The 16801-nt window shown below is 39.2% G+C and overlaps 1 protein-coding gene across 9 annotated transcripts in view; it reads right to left on the reverse strand.

The window, feature by feature from the left end:
• Nucleotides 1-16801, reverse strand: part of CFAP61 (cilia and flagella associated protein 61) — a 119966-nt gene that overhangs the window by 102692 nt on the left and 473 nt on the right. For 7 of the 9 annotated variants that reach the window (XM_021392227.1, XM_021392226.1, XM_021392223.1 and 4 more), the window contains exons 2-8: nt 16636-16786; nt 14943-15093; nt 12901-12977; nt 12108-12175; nt 11141-11267; nt 5439-5571; nt 3448-3601 (exon numbers count right to left, since the gene is read on the reverse strand). In XM_021392227.1, coding sequence (XP_021247902.1) covers nt 3448-3601; nt 5439-5571; nt 11141-11267; nt 12108-12175; nt 12901-12977; nt 14943-15093; nt 16636-16786 — 861 coding nt within the window. Of the gene's footprint in view, nt 1-3447; nt 3602-5438; nt 5572-11140; nt 11268-12107; nt 12176-12900; nt 12978-14942; nt 15094-15739; nt 15912-16635; nt 16787-16801 lie in introns of those variants that run through there. The other 2 variants (XM_021392230.1, XM_021392232.1) reach the window with 2 other exon arrangements.

Raw genomic sequence — 16801 nt, forward strand, 5'->3', positions numbered from 1 at the left:
TCAGCTACCACAGCCTTTATTTTCATCACTTTATTTCTGCCTATACTGGACAGGTACAAACAACAGCTTAAAATGTTTCAGAACAAGCAACACTTCAAAAATAAAATTTATAATTGTTTGTGTTCTTAAATGCACAGAGCTACCACAATAATTTATTATTATTCAGTGATAACAGAATTAATATTCCTGAGCAATATGCAGCTATGAGCCACCTCTAATTTTACTATTAATTTCTATTGGCACTCTCTCTAAGAATGGTATCAAGTCAAGTTCTTTGCTGAGAAGTTCCTTCTCCGGTGTAGACCTTTGAGACTCTCAATGATCCACACTCAAGATGTCTGAAAAGGCCTACCAATAAATCTCTTTCCCCAAGGCTGCTCTTGAACAAAAGAAGCTTGAAATTTGTGGCTCTAGATCTAACAGAGCTGCAAATGCAAGCGGCACCTACAGACTGCCTGCTCAGCAGGCAGAAGGTAGCAACAGGAGGGTTGTAGCAGCTCCTGACACCACTCCGTTCTGGAGGCAGAAGTCAGGAATTGGCTCCATGCTGTACTTTGAAGTTTCACAAGACCCATGATAAAACCTCATTTGCCATTCCAAACAGAGGGATACTAACACATTAAACACATAAAAATTTTCCTAAGAAGTAAACAACATCACAAATGAACATTAACCACCGAAATTACATAGGTCACACTGAAAGTAATGCCTCCTATTTATTTCCATGATAACTACAATAGATTCAAAGAGCACGATAACACTATTTGATAGATACATATCTCAGCTACTAATCACAATTTTCCAACATAGTCACCACCATTAGCAATGCATTCCTGCCAGCAATGAACAAGAGCTTGCCTACTGTGTTCATAAAGACCTGCACTAGCGGAAGCAACCCACTGTTCCACAGCTGCTGTGACAGTGTCACTGTTAGGAAAATGTTGCCCACACAGTCCAGCTTTCATTAACCCAAACAGATGGAAGTCAGGAGGCACCACATCCAAACTACATGGAGTTGTGGTAGGACAGTCCAGCCAAGACTGGCAGTGTGCTCAGTGGTCTTCAAACTGGTATGAGGCCTGGCATTACCATGCTGCAGAAGAAAAGTTGTCCTCTCACTTAGTTTGAGCCTCCAGCTTAGTCAGCGTTGCAGTGTAGCAGTCAGAGTTTATGGTTTGTCTGGATTCCAGGAAACACAGAAGGACCACCCCTTTCCTATCCCAAAAGAGTGTACATCACTTTACCCACTGAGGGCTGCATCTTGAATTTCTTCAATGGGGAATTCACATGTCACCGCTCCATGGACTGCCATTTTGACCCCAGCTTGTAGTGGTGACATCACATCTCATCATTGGTAACAATGTGATCCAGGAAGCTGTCACATTCAGCCCCTTACTGGTTCAATAGATCCTGACCAACTTGCATATGGTGTTCTTTCTGTTCCTGTGTGAGAATTTGTGGGACCAACCTAGTGCAAACATTGTAGTACTTCAATATTACCACCACAGTTTCTAATACACTGAAGCCAATATTCAGCTCCAAACACATTTCCCTGGTTATAATCCACTGATTTGCATGGATGAGCTGATCAAGACGCTCTTCATTTCATGGTGTGACAGCTGTGCACGGGCATTTGGAACTTGGCTTATCCTTCATGTTGCTGTTGCCATTGCTGAAATGCACCCCCCTCTGCCTCATTGTGCACACATCCACTGCTTGGTCTCCATAAATACTTAGCAAGCATCAAATAATATCAGTGGTGCCATTTTTGCCACATGAAGGAATTGAGTGACACACCTTTGCTTCACATGCACTTCCATGTCAGACACCATTCTGTCAGACTGCCCCTCTGCTGTCATCTGTTGCACAGCAACAAAATCTAATGGAATACTGATGGGAAGGTTCAGCCTCTACTGCCATACCACCAACATCTGCTTCTGATGCCGTGGGCCAACATAATAAAACAGGAGGCATTACTTTTGGAGCAGCTCTCGAATATTTGTGCCTGGAGTTTTCACTCCCCAGGTGCAAGACTTCTCCTTGTTGAACTTCATGAGGCTCCTGCCAGCCCATTTCTCCACTCTGTCCAGGCCACCCTGGAACGCAGCACAGCCCTCTGAGGCTGATGCTGATCTGAGAGTTTAGGTCGACATATATGTCTAGACTTCTTGCTGATACAGTAGTAGGACAGAAGTCAAAGTGAAATCAACACCGCTCATATCTATCAGGTACTTAAAATTTGGAGATAATATTTACAGTTTTAAAATGAAGCATATTTCATACTTTTCAGCACATTTTTATATAGCTCATTGAAGAACTAATCCTGAGCCAACTTTGCATGACTTTGCAGGGTGGGTAAGTTCTTTCAAACTTTGTTTGTTCCTGACCAAACAGTGCAAGGGAGGCAGGCCCACTATAGCAGGAAAAGACTGAAAGGTCTGTTTTTCAGAACACACTCCCATCTACATATGTCTGCCATCTATTTTGAAATAATACTCCTGAAGCTCCAGGAGTGTGGACCAATACATTATGTAGCTGGGTTTCATCATCTCTTATTAGCAAGATTCTCCTTTGCGGGGCAGGGGGAGGGGAAAGTGCATAGGTGTGTCTGGAAGGCAGTCTTTTTTCTTTCATTTTACTATTTCACGGCTGTCAGCTCAGAGATACCAGCTGGCGACTGCTCTGAAGTTGCCTATTTGTATTTTTTGCCTGGTGCTTTGTGCTCAAACAAACAGCTACGTAACAACGTAATGGTGTTTATTTTAATTCTGTTACTAACAGTAGATAGCAAAATGTTGCCCTTCTGGACAAAAAGCCCTTAAACACTGAAAAATAAAGATGACAACCGTAAATTATTTCTGTTCTACAACTAGGTGACATCCATGTTACTGTTATTTATTATTTGCAGTAAGGTGGCTCATAGGTGCTTTGTCAAAGCGTGCCCAACATAAAAATAGAACAAAAAAACAGTCCCTGATGTCCCAAAATCTTGTAACCTAAAAGACTGCAAACAATAAGCAGAGAGAGCAGAAAACAGACCACAGGGAAAGAAGAGGATACAAATCAACAAAACAACATAACAGCCACAGTTAACCAGCTGCTTAGCTGCTGACAGACATTAGAACCAGGTTTAAAAATGAAATCCTCAATTAATAGCACAACTGCATCCAACTGATGGGAAATATACCCTATTCTTTAGCTTTGCAGAATTTGAAACCTACTTATATCCCACACACTTGTTTCAATGAGAGCCTCCAGGGTACTAACACTGTACAGTCCAGCTCTCCTGAATTAAAAAAACCATCCACTCATCTCCAAAGCAGATGTATTCATTTGTTTTTTCTTACTAATATAAACCTATAGTCTCTTCCAACCTTTTCAAAAACTGTTCAGAAGCTAGAAAGAAATGCAACTTGAATCTACCTAAGGATTTTAGAATATGGATACCTTCTGGAATGCTTGGCTCCTTCGGTACTCTGAGAATATCTTCAGGATGTGGTTTACAGAGTCCATGGAAAAGCCGTAGGTCAAAAGACTCATGAAACAAGGAAACGTCTACCTGAGAGCATAAGCTCATGAATCCCACTGCAGTGCCACCATCCTGAAATATAAAAGCAATATCACACACATGCACAAGATGAGCAGGTTATCGTAGATCAGGCAAAAAAAAAGCTGTGATTTGCAGAGGGATTAGGATTATTTATATGGACCAAATTATGATCTATTGTTTCAATAAAACATCCTTCAACCAGAAATCTCCAAAAAGAGTATAATTCTTCTTTAACTTAAAGTGCCGCTCAAGTAAAATCTGGATTTAGCTAACCATAGCGTTTGACTTACTATTGGATGTTATTCTGTAGATAAAATTGTGTTCAAACTGAAAAGTATATTTTATTTTCCTATGAAAATAATTAAAGAAGCAATTGTACAGTATATAAACAGTTCTATTACAACATATCGTATGTATGGTATAGAGGAATTAAATCACTGAGTATTTTCAAGTCCTCACAATATCTAAGAAATAGCCTTTAGAAAAAATAAATCCTGTCAAGTATGAAAATGACCCTTGCAAGGCTGAAATGGCATCACTCTCTACATTTGATTATATTACTGAAAGTTTCCAGAAAGTTGTGTTGTTGAGAAAATAATAGACTGTGGAAAATCAGAACTAGCATGTTAGTGGGTTTTGGCTTTAAGCAAAGACCAGTCTTGAAGTAGGAAGCTATTCAATTTTTTAGTACTACATTCAACTTTCCCACAAAATAACCAAAATATTTTTTCCTTAATACACATAATGAAGGCATCTTTTATAAACGTAAGGAAAACTCACAGGTTGGATATGTGCGGCCATTTTATTCTGCCACAAGCACTCCAATAAAAATAATAATAATTAAAAAATCGAGTTCATTTTTTTTCCCAAACAACAAGTGATTGTTTGTTTGCCTTGTTTGCGTAACTGAACAAAAGCTGGGTTGCTGCAGTTGTCTGGCTGCTGTGTAATTTTAGGCCCAAGGCTCAGCAGAGGCTGATTAACCAATCCATCTACCATATGTGCAAAAAGAGGTTGCCAGCTTCATTCTCTGCAGGGAAAATTGGCATCTATCTTGGTTCGCATGGAGGTGTCTTTCCAATCTGCAGCAGCAGCAGCAAGTATAAACTATGAAGGCCTGAAATACCTTTTGCTGGTATCATATTGAGCTATAAATGTACAATTGAAATGTATTATTTATAAAGATAGCCATCTGTAATGTGCTATTACACTAATGGCTTATTGTTTCCTATTTGGCTTCCAGTGGCAGTGATTACATGTTAAGGTTTTATAAAATCATTTGCTATAGAAAGCAGACTTCTGGAATTAAGTAGGTTATGTTGCCTATCAGCTTCAAATACCACATACAATTACTAACTCATGAAAATATTAAGAGGAATTTTCAGTGTGATAACTATTACCACCTCTCTTTCTTATTTAAATTAATTCCTGGGTTTCTGTCTTCAATTCAGCCAAAAATCTGACTGCCCAAGCCAAGAGATGGAAGAAAAAAAAACAAAAAAAACCAGCACTTTCAACTGCAAAAGCATTACTGGCTACAAGTTCTCAGATGCAATATTAGTTTTTGTAAGGAATAAAAATTGGTCACCTATAATGTAAAACATCTAAAACAGCAACGTTTTTTTCAGAATGGCCTGTTTCTATTACTTGGAAAGAATCCACGCAATTACTGGGAATTGCTGCTTCATTTACTTAACAGTGGATACCACTCCTAAAGAACAGACACAAAGAAAGTGGCAGAGGGCATTGTGCGCGTGCAGATTGTGAACTGTACCTTCCAAAAGTGAGCTTGTTCTTTTTATTCACTGAGCTGCAGCATGAGCTGTCACTCACATATGACATCACTAACACGATGATTAGATCGAACCAGAGCATGTGACAGACTGACCTCACAAACAACAGCTTGATTTTCTTCATCTTGACGTGCTATGATATCAGCAAGGAAATATTCACTATAGGTTTCTTTCAGAATCTCACTCTGACGCGTCCAGATTGGCATGAGATCATCATAATCTTCCAACCTAAAAGAGATCATGTAATGTCCTAATAGCTCTGCTGTTAACAGGTCCTGATACTTCTGTTCCCCTCTGTTAGCATACTGACAAATGTTAAGAAAATCTGATTCAAAGCACCTACCTGTAAAGAAATAATTTCACCTAGGATATGTCCCTAACAGACACTATGTTTGGAGCCTCAGAACCAGAGGAGAGGCAGAGGCACTTTCTAAAGCCAGTGCCACCCACCTCAGATCTGGACAGCCCTATGGAGATACTTATCTGTTTCTAAAAAACTAACCAAGAGAGTAGCCCTGTTCAAAATTATTTTGCCTGAGGCATCTCAGGCTGAGTGGATGTTAAAATTATTACAATCAGTGAGCTCAATCACTTAGAGTTGGCAGAGATCTCAGAAAGCTACACCAATGCAATTTAGGAAATCTTCATTTTTCTTTCCCTTTCCTTTACTTTTCCATTCCTTTCCTTTTCCGTTCATTTCCCTTTCCCTTTCCTTCTTCCTTTCCTTTTCTTTCCTTTCCAAAAAGATCCAACCGAATAGTGCCTTTCTGTGTGGGAGAAATAGTGCTGTGTATTGACTAGATTACTGTTATTACACACAGCAGTGTCAGGGTCAACTGGCAGAAATCGAGCCATTACGCCTTTGTAAGGCCAAGTTAATGCTCCATCACTGGAAAAGATACAAAGGCCAAAGTGCAGTTACTCTACCTCTGCCTTGTGAGAAGCCTTCTGCATAGGTGGGAGTCTGCAGCATCAAGGCTGTATGTAGCTGCCTCTGGTGCTGCTGGCGTAGCGCTGCCAGACATGCAACCTCAACCTCCTCTCTTTCAGTTTGAAACCATTCCCCCTTGCCTTACCGCTATCAGACCGTGTAAAAAAAACCGCACTCCCTCCTGTTCACAACCTCGGTGAGCCCCGGGCCTCCCGGCCGGCCCTCGCCTGCCCTCTGGCGGCTCGGAGAAGGGAGCGCCAGGCGCGGGGGCTGCGGCTCCATTCCCGGCCTTGACGGGAGCGGCGGCGGCTCCACAAACCTCCAGCGCTCCCGCTCTCCGCGGGCCTCAGCGCTACTCTGAGGGCTGCAAGGGCCGTCATAATCCTTCACGTGAATAATCCAACGTCCATTGCTCTCGGAGCTGTCATAACCCTTCACAAGACAGCTGTCTGTACACATCCATCACTCCTCACTTCCTCCATTCTCCAGCTGGAATACCCTTTCCTAAATCTCCCTATAAAACAGCTCAGTTCTCTCAAAATGTTACACACTGTAGAAACATGTTTCTGAAGATCGTTATCGGGAATGATTATTAACAATTCCCTCGGTTTTAGGAAGAGATGTATTTTGCTTCAGGCTCCCCGTTGCTCACGTCTGTGCATGCTTGTACCTAACTTCTAGGCACAGGTGTTTGGAAGCCTTGCCTCTGCATAGGCAGCAGTTCAGTAAAACAAATTAAACCCATCCTAATTATCACTTGTGGTATGTTTCTGGATTTCACAGGAGCCTTATAGAGAATCCCAAAGGGCCAAAAGTACAGTTTCTAATTTGATCCAATAAGGGCTGAGTGCCCAACTGCTGACAGACTGTGAGATAAGACTGATGGAGACTTTCAGGGGTGCCTGGGTGGCTTTGCTCCTACACACCAGAATGAATGTGACCTTCTGAGTAAGCTTACTTTTCTACCAATGACCCCTTTTATTTTGACTTTTTTTCTTCAGTTTTATTCTCTGGCCATCTGTCTGAAACCTCTCTTCTTACTCCTCTTGCTCCCATTGCCCAGAGATAAGAACCCCTCTATCCCCGATCCAGTTGCACTGACCTCTTTCTTCTTAGGTCAGCTGAGCGGGTTGTCGGGCGGCATGGACAGTAAGGGAGCTGTTCCAGCCTGCCATGAGTATCTGTTACATATGCCTTACTAACAGCCTTTTTAGCAGGATGAATAAATGCTTAACTTGTGACCTTTAGGATGCCCTGGCTTGTAGTACTATTCCATCTGCCAGGAGTTTTCGATAATTTAATTCTTCTGAAGGGTGGCCCCCAGATTCTTTCATACAGTTTCTAGATTAAGAAAGCCAGCCTGAGGAACCAAGGGAGATGAATATAGTGACTGTTCATTCTAAACTGAAGACAGCAAGATGACAAACTTTCAAGCCCCATGGTTTTTTGTTCATTTTCTCTGTTAAGACACTATAAATCACTTGTCCATAGAATTAATTCAAAAGCTGCAACTAAAATGAAGCTCTAAAACATTGGAAACAAATATTATTAATTCATATTCTTTATGTTTCAAACTTAAATAGTAGTTTTTCTCTTCTTCCCAGGCAATATCTCAAGGTTTTCTACTCTCAGAGTTTTACTATTTCCACATAATAGAGAAGACTGCTCCAAAAAGAAATGCCTTCTATTTTATTATGATGGCCCACGACATCGGAGGTGAATGCTGGCAGTACAGCAGCAAAGGCTGAACCTTGCCTGTAGTGGGTCACCCCCACTGGCAGATTTGTATGAGTGTAGGATGCAGGCTCTTGTTCATTGCTGGCAAAAATGCACAGCTAACGGCGGTGACTATGTTGAAAAATAGTGTTTTGTAGATGAGAATTTGCTCTATCAAATAATGTTATTGTAGTTTTCACGGAAATAAATAGGAGGCATTACTTTTAGAGAGACCAGTGTATTAGTATAGGAAATTCATTCATGTGCTATGAAACCTCAAAGAAACGAAGGGGTAAAGGAATGACACTGAACTCTTAGCTGAAATCTCTTGTTCACTGGGATAGATAACATTCACAGACCTCAGACCCAAATTAAACATTTTGCCAATGTATTTATCAATGTAATGCCTCACTATGCTGGTAGCTCCAAGTCAGCTCTGCAAAAACACATAATGACAAGGCCAAATCTCAAGGTGTAGATGATAATTCTGCAGGCTTCTGGTACTCAGGGAAACTGCTATACCAAGCCAATGACAGTCAGTGGGCTCTGCATAAGCCTAGTCATCTCCCAGCATACTAAGAGCTGTAGGAACAAAACTATTTTTTATTTCTGCAATCCCCCACCAGCACCTCAGACATTTTCGAAAAAAAACCAAACAAGCATAAAAAGAAAATAAGAAAAAAGATGACAGTACATAATATAAAGATGCTACAAAATTCCTAGACAGAGAACAAGCACAATAAAGGCATTCCACAGAGCTGCAAATTTGTGATGTTTTAGATGGATAGTACAAAAACAAGAAAGAGGATCTAAAGATGAGGTACCTTTAGAGGAAAGAAACTTAAATGTAAAAGCTTACTGGAGTGGGTTCAGGCACACTACAGTTTTATTATGAAGGTCAGATAGAGAACAACATCAAAATTAATGGTTAAGCAAAGTATCAGTTTACAGCTTCCTCTCACCATAAGAAAGGGAAGAGGGAACAGAGATTACCTTAATCTCCTATCATTGACCCAGAACATGTTGCTAGGCAGGTGGCTGTGGACAACTTCCATAGATAAATCTCTAAAGGGCTCCACTGAATGTTACTATGGATGCCGGTGAAGTACAAAGGTGAACAGAAAGGAAAAGGAAAGGCAAAACAACTTCTGCAAATATAGATTCTCTGAGTAAGATAAATTGTATTATCTATACATTTGTATTTGTATGAATATTATATAAGTAGGTACTGTGCAATTAAAAAGAAATAAGCTGTTTCCTGGTTAGTATTCTAGGTTTTGTTTTTTATAAAAGTAAATTGGTTTTATTATTCATAAACAGCTACAGAAATCCCAGGGTAAACAGTATCTCTTATGTGTTATACCAGTACAGCTTGCTCGCCACTTCTTTTAAAAAAAAAAAAAAAAAAGTTTCAAATTAAATGGAAAATGTTAAAGTCAGAATCAAGAGGTGGGGAAAAACTTCAAATCCTCAGGAATTAATTCACCTATTGATAACTTGTTAGTATCAGGGGTTCATTTGCACAATGATAGCTGGTAGACATCTCAAGGTAAAAACTTTTTAAAAGCCTGAAAAGTGTAGATCAAGTTAGCATGCAAGTGATTTTGTAACACTGAAATATCCACACCAACAGCAAAATGATTTTAAGTGGTCATGGCCAAGTCTCTGCCCTTTACCTTAAAATGTTCAAAAGCCAAGTTACTGCATATTGCAAACACTGAATAAAACTGTAGGATAAAGAGCACTGTTTCAGGCCTATCTGGTAAAATCATGAATGTGTAAAACATCTCTCTGTGAGACCTATTAGCATCCAGTCCAAGATGTTAGCATGAACTAATCCACAAATAGGTGTCGATTTACCAAGCAGACAGAGGTTCCTAATGAGGTATTACCTTCCATTAGCACTGGTCAGTATGGACTGGACATTATATGATAGAGCCTCCCAGAGACATGCTTGTCCCCAAATTTCAATTACTATTACAAGGACCAGAAGTGCTTCTTAAATCACAGTATTGCTACACAAGCACAAAGCAGCACTTATTAGAACAAAGACAACTCCAGAAAGAATCAGAATCAAAATTATTACCTCATAACACATTACCCTAAATGTGCTCTTAGCAACATGAAGAGGAAAACAAGTGAACCAAAATGTGAAAGATGCTACAAAGAAGAAGATACACAGCACTGACAGCATATATAATCCAGCAATACATAGAGAAAAATGTTAAGGCCTAATTGGGGTGGAATCTGCACTTCTTTCTTACTGTACTCAGTGCTGGCACAAGCCCAGAAAATTATGATTTGGCATAAGCAGCAGAATTTAAGTGGTAGGAAAAAACACAGTGGTGATGGTCAACATACAGGTAGACATGAATAGGCATTCAGCTAGAGAAAGTTGCAGCTGTGCCTGGTGTACACTGCTGACAGCTGAGCAGACTAGTTTTTTCGTCTCCAATTTTTAAAGACCTTTATGGCTTGAATCCCAAAACAACAGCAAAGCTGTTGATATGTGATATGTGCAAGCACATCATAAAAGAAAGAAAGAAAGAAAGTCTTTGCTCCAAGCTGCAAGTATTGAAATACGTAACACTGTGGGAATTTAAAAAAAAAACAAACAACAAATTACTCCATTATTTTCTTAAACTCTCTCAACAACACTGATGAGGCAAGCTCCCCTGAAACACAGTGACAGTAAATGTATGAAGTGCTTATGCAGAAAAACTGCATGAAAACAAAAGGAGAATTTCTGTGTCTGAAAGACTCATGGAACTAGGGAGTCTCTACTTTTATTTAATTCCTTTATGATAAACCCTTCTCTTCAGTCTTTGCTCAAATGGCCAGAACATGATACAACAACAAAATAGTTTAAATCTGTTCCAAAAGACCTGGAAATTATACACAAGGCAATAAAGCCAATATTCACAGCATAAACATTGCTGACCAAAAAAGTATTAATTCTATTTCTACTATATCCAGAAATCTAATTTATGATAAATAAGAAAAAAACAGCATAATCACGAAACAACTACTCAATTAGGCTTTCAAGCAAAATCATGGCCATTGAGCTGATGCTGTAGATCAAAATGGGATTTTTTAAAATTAATTCAGACATATCTGCTTATAAAACTAGAAGCGAGAAAACTGCATTACCTTGCTTTGCGAACATGCAGCTGGGGGTGATACGGATGTCTGGGACATACAAGCAAAGTGAAGGTTTTAGCCACGGTTGAACCTGGAGCAGTTGTCATCTTTTCAAAGACACTGTCCAAACCTGGCTCTGTGAGTGACAAAAATCCGTTAGGAGCAATAATGAAGCTTCATTATTTAAATTTTTAAATATCAGCAGAGGTATTAGAGGAAAATGAATTTTTGAACTTAAACAGTAATGCTCTCAATCTTTTAAGTTAAGTAGTGAAAAGGTAATGTCAGTAGTATAAGCATGTTAAAGAATTGCTACTGGATTAATTAAAGGATTATCCTGCCAGATCTTCTAGTTCCTCTACATAACCAATGCCTGTTTCTTCAGTATCTTGTAGCAGACAGAGGTGGGAGCCAGCCATTAAGTAGATGCTTAGTTTAACAGTCTGAAGTCAGGACTGAAATTCCAAGTCAGATGCTGCTCTCAGATGCTGAGTAAGAGGTGCATCTTCCCAAATTTTGTACCCCCACTCTAAAAGAATCCTAGCTTCCTTCCACACTGCCAGCATGCCTTCAGTCTCTTACCAATGAGTAACTGCCAGCCACAGAGCAAGCACTGATCTCAATCTCTTGACTCCATTCAGCCATAAGTTTTCATTGAACTTGTGGGAATTTATTTCTGAGATCAGTTTGAAGCCCTGTCCGTTTCTGGCAAAATTGAAGACTGTGGGAAATGGATAGACTACTGAATGAAATATGCTACTACATAAACCACTTTTACAAGGAAAGTCCATTAGAGGATACTTTATGGTCATGGCTTCTGCATGTTTAGAAAATAGTAACTGCTTTCAGTATATATTTGAAAAAATAATTAAAAAAAACCCCATAACCCAACACCAACACCACAGTCCACCAACACAGTATAATAGTGGTAATTAGTTGTCCTTATTTTAAGTCTAAAATAGTATTAAGTTCTTACCTAAATTCTCATCAGCTGGTATGAAGAGAAGTATAAACTGCAGTTCTGGTATTGCAATAAAAGCTCTCCTGGACAAATAACATAACTGTATTCAGTCTTTCATAACAACACCAAATCGTCAGCTAGTCTTTTAATGCATGAAATTTATTCTCCAGTGCCTCTAATCTTCCCCTCATGAGCCCACATAGCTCAAAAATTAAAGCATTTCATTTAACACAAGTAACATAAGAAATTCATCTGGGCATCTTTTACTGTTTCTTTCTACCCTATTTCTCTCTCTATTTCCCAGTCTTTTGACTTCAAATATCCTCCTTTTTGTATCAGTTCCATCACAGTGAAAACAAGTAAAGATGCCGGGTCTCTGCTGGCAGATCTCTGAGATGGCACCAGGATGAGCTGCCTTGACACGACAAAGTTTCTAGACTTCACAGCAGCACCACCAAATGTAATTCACTCCGTTTTTCTAAGTAGGTTCTGAGCTATACCAAATAACCTAAGCAATCACTGAGTACTGAGCTAGCACATTCTATATTGTGCTGTTTGTACCAAATAGTTTGTAAACTTCCGGTGTAATCTGTAGCTAGCAAATGAGCTAAAGATGACCTGGGAACAACCACACTCCAGAAACATCTATAGCTTTTTAAGCTTCATGCCCAGTTATGGAAGTTTAGCACGGAAATTCAGGAAAGAAAAAAATATATAAATTAATTCTGTCTTGCAACTGCAATACCAATAGCAAATGATGGGAGCAGATTGTACGTGCTTCACTACAGAAAGTTATATGTTAACTCACCTGACGATTTCTTGGGAACATCCAGCTGCATATTCCTCTTTTGCCACAAAAAGATGCATGAACAGTGTGTTCAAAGGCTACAATATAAAGAATGAGAACCGAAACACGATGCATATCATATTTATTGTCTACCCAGGTGTTAATATGTACATTTCCAATATCTCTGATCTGCGCTCAAAGAGCATGCATGAGTAATTCATTGCCTTCAAAGCAGGTGCTCAACAAATAAAGGATGGTTTTAATATTATGATTTGATTCATACTCGAGCTTACTGTTAGAGTATGTTTTAGATACATCTTTTAAAAAAATGGATTTGTAACATTTTATTCGTGTCAACTAATAACATTTTACATTAACCATGACAATCAAGAACTAAATCTTAATGTTGACTTTAAGATATTCCTTTGTGCCAGGTTTTAAGAAAAAAAAAAAAAAGAAAGAAAGAGAAAAGCTCACACATTCCTCACTCCTAAAATTGTTTTTCCCTTAAAGGGTGTAGGAAAATTACAGAATCTTTTGAGTGCATTGTTAGACACATTTGAATACCCAGGCAGAAACAGAGCTGACTAAAAGATGCCTTTTCCCTGTTTACTAGTTAGTCTGCAAAACACGTTGCAGAAAAGGAATCTCATCAGAACACGTAGTTGTTTTGCCAGTGCTGAAGCATAAAGTATCTACTGAATCTTCTGTATAGATTTTAGAAAATCTGTATTCTAGAAAAGGGTTGTTCTGCTCCCCATCAATATTCGGAAGCATCTTCCACTCTTGTTTATAAGCAATAACTGCTAACACGCCAAAGCTTTTTTTGGTTTGTTTCCTTTTCTCATTGTACACCTCTGCATTCTGAAGTCAGCTGCAGCTTTACTGCAAGAGATATTGTCAAGTAGGCAGCCTGAGAAAGAGCGTGCAGAGCCAGCAGCGCAGTGTAACACAACAGGAGCAGCTGTGCAGTGAGTGAAGTGGCTGTGTCTGCAATATGCCTGTACACAAACTACTGTTCAAGAGACAAAGAAAACAGATTACAAGAAAATTGTGTTATTTTTTTTCCTTTACTCCTATACAAGCTGTAATAATTGTTTAACAGTAAATGCAGCAGTTTTAAATATAACCACTGTATTTGTCAGTTTTTCTGCAAGCTGTGTTGCTTAATAATGCCCAGAACAGCACTGGAAAACTGATGAACTGTCTGGAGATGATTTCAGTACTGCCAATACTGGCTGCTGGCTTTTGAACGTTTATAGTCAACATTTTCTACCTTTTCTCAACAATCAGTAGATGATCCAGTTCCTAGGTGGACTGAATGATGGACAGCATTCAAATGCAGAACTTCTAAGTGCGTATCTCTAGTTGCACTAAGGGTAACTCACAAACTTGACTGAGGAGTCTGTGTGAGAACTGGCACCACACAGAACAGAGCACAGCCATCTCCACACCAACACTAAACAAGGTCACCGCAGAACCAAGTCTCTCATGTCAGCACGGTCCTCTACTCAGTGTAATTAACCATCCTTCAAAGGGTGGTGTGCTCCCCATCCCTTATTCTCTTTGAATCCATTAAATTTGGATTCCATCTTGTGAAACAGCAAAACTTGATTGCAAAAGGTAAGAAATTAGAACTTCTGTTCCCTTACAAGGAGAAAGACATCACAGCAAGGCCTCCACCTCCTGGATAAATGCTCTGCTTGACAGCAGAGCAAAAACCTGGGTAGGTTTTTGAATGAAAAATGATGATAATAGAAATAGCTCATGCTGCTCCCATTGACTATGCAATACATTTGAGATGTTTTGCTTGTGTCTGGCAAAGAACTTGCATTCCCTAATGGCCTCTGCCAGGATTACTGTTATCTTATGTCACTATAATGGCAAAAGCACAGGTCCTCATGAACTTCCTGAGGGTTTACTAAGGAATCTGATCATCACCTTCCTCAGCTTGAGTGCGCCAGCTCCACCAGAAAGAGATTTTAGATGCCTATGCATGTTTTTTTATACATGAGCTTTAAATGAAAAAAAAAAAATCAACTAAAATAATACAGTTTACTTACAGTGCATTTGTTGTTAACATAGTTTTTATTTAAGAATGATTCCCAGTCGGACTGATCAGTGATATTCCAATTTGGATAGTCGAGAAAGATGGCGTGGGCTATAGCCTCATCTTTCTCATTGCAGAGTGTCAGAGCAAAAGTCGATTTTTCTCTGTGAAAACAATTTAATTTTGCAGAACTTGAAGAAACTACACAAAAGCACATGGGAGATTTACACTTAATAATCAGGTAGCGTTCTAAAAATATTGAGAACAGATACAAAGGCTGTTATAAGGTTTAATTATTTAACAAAAGTGAGTGGTTTTTTTTGTTTGTTCTGATGTTTTGTTTTTCATACACGCGTATGTGAATTTCTTCAAAGACAAGCTTCTTGCATGTCTCAGCTATTTAAATATATATGCAATTAACAAAATTCTTCAGGATTTCTACGAAGTGTTTACAAATGCTTGTGGTTTGTGCCTTCACATCACTGGCATTTTTGCAGAGGAAGGGAACTCCTCATAAAGCAAGTTTTATATTATTTTCTCCTTCTCTTCAAAATTTCATCCCCTTTCCTCCCCAACGAATTATTGTTTGCAAATGGAAAAAGTAAAGATCACTAGAAGTATTATTGAAGAGCTTCAGTCACCTCTCTTTCTCTTTCAGTTTTCAAGTTTTCCAGACTCAAACCCTACATGTACATGTACTCACCCACAGTGAGTAGCACTACTGATTATAACTCAGCTTGTTAGAATGTCACCATGCTTAAAAGTGCTCCAAGGGTCAGGCTCAATAAAACTTTATTACCCACAGCCTACCTTGACATTATTGCTTCAATTTCAAATGGTTATTTATTTGATTCTGATATTGTAACAGCTCACGAATTTTTCAAATCCTGAATTACTACTTATTTAGTATGCAAGATGTTTCATCTTCTTCATATTTTTCTTCGTACATCTGTTTGCAGCAAATAGCTGGTATTTGGGGTATCTGCCATTAAGAACAAGTGGAAAAAACCTACATGACCTAGTGGTATTTCACACAGTTTGTCTATATCTGTTGTTCATCTCTTCATAGAAAGATGAAATGATGAACACTTTCTGCATTAACTCCAGTAACAGACGGCTTCTGCCACCAGTCACTTTTCTGAAGGTTTTACCATGCAAGCAGCTAGGACACAGATAGGACACATTTTGGCAGCTTGGAGGTAGGAAAGGTTCTCTTTCATTAAGGAAAAAAAGACAAAGATTTAGACATACACAAGAAAAAAAACCAGAACAATTGTGACCGCACAGTGATTAAAACCCCTAATCCCTGCCCCTCTAATTCTACCACTCACCAGTGGACAGAAAGGAATCTGTTAGATAGAGCCAGGTACTGACAGCCAGTGCTGGATCCTCATGGTTCCACATGGTTTCTCATGGTTTAACAGCCAAGAATATTTCATCCTAACTTTTATAAAGAGGAAGCTGTCTGAAGCCAGATCCTCTCCACTGGACCAACCGCAGTGACCCAAGCATGCACAAAGTCTTGCATGTGTGAAGCAGAAAAGAGGGGAAAGCAGATTTCCTTTCCCTTTTTGTGAACTGCATAAGAAGTCATTATGCCACACCACAGAAATGCTCATAATGTTTTCTGGCATCTTAAATATAACATAATTCCTTGAAGTTTCTTGCAAGAACAGCAAGACAAGCACCAAAATAGTGTTACTTACAAAAGATATGCTACATCAATCCTTCCAAAAATGTCTTCTGTAAAATGGGTAAAGAGGCCAACAAAAGCAGAAACATCATGTGCCTCTGTCCTTCTGGTGTGGACCACTTCTGTATGTCCTCTCAAAGAGGTTATCGTCGTCATCTCAGGAACTGCAACAAAAAGAA

The sequence above is a fragment of the Numida meleagris genome, chromosome 3 (genome assembly GCF_002078875.1).
Source record: "Numida meleagris isolate 19003 breed g44 Domestic line chromosome 3, NumMel1.0, whole genome shotgun sequence".
Classification (NCBI taxonomy): Eukaryota; Metazoa; Chordata; class Aves; order Galliformes; family Numididae; genus Numida; species Numida meleagris.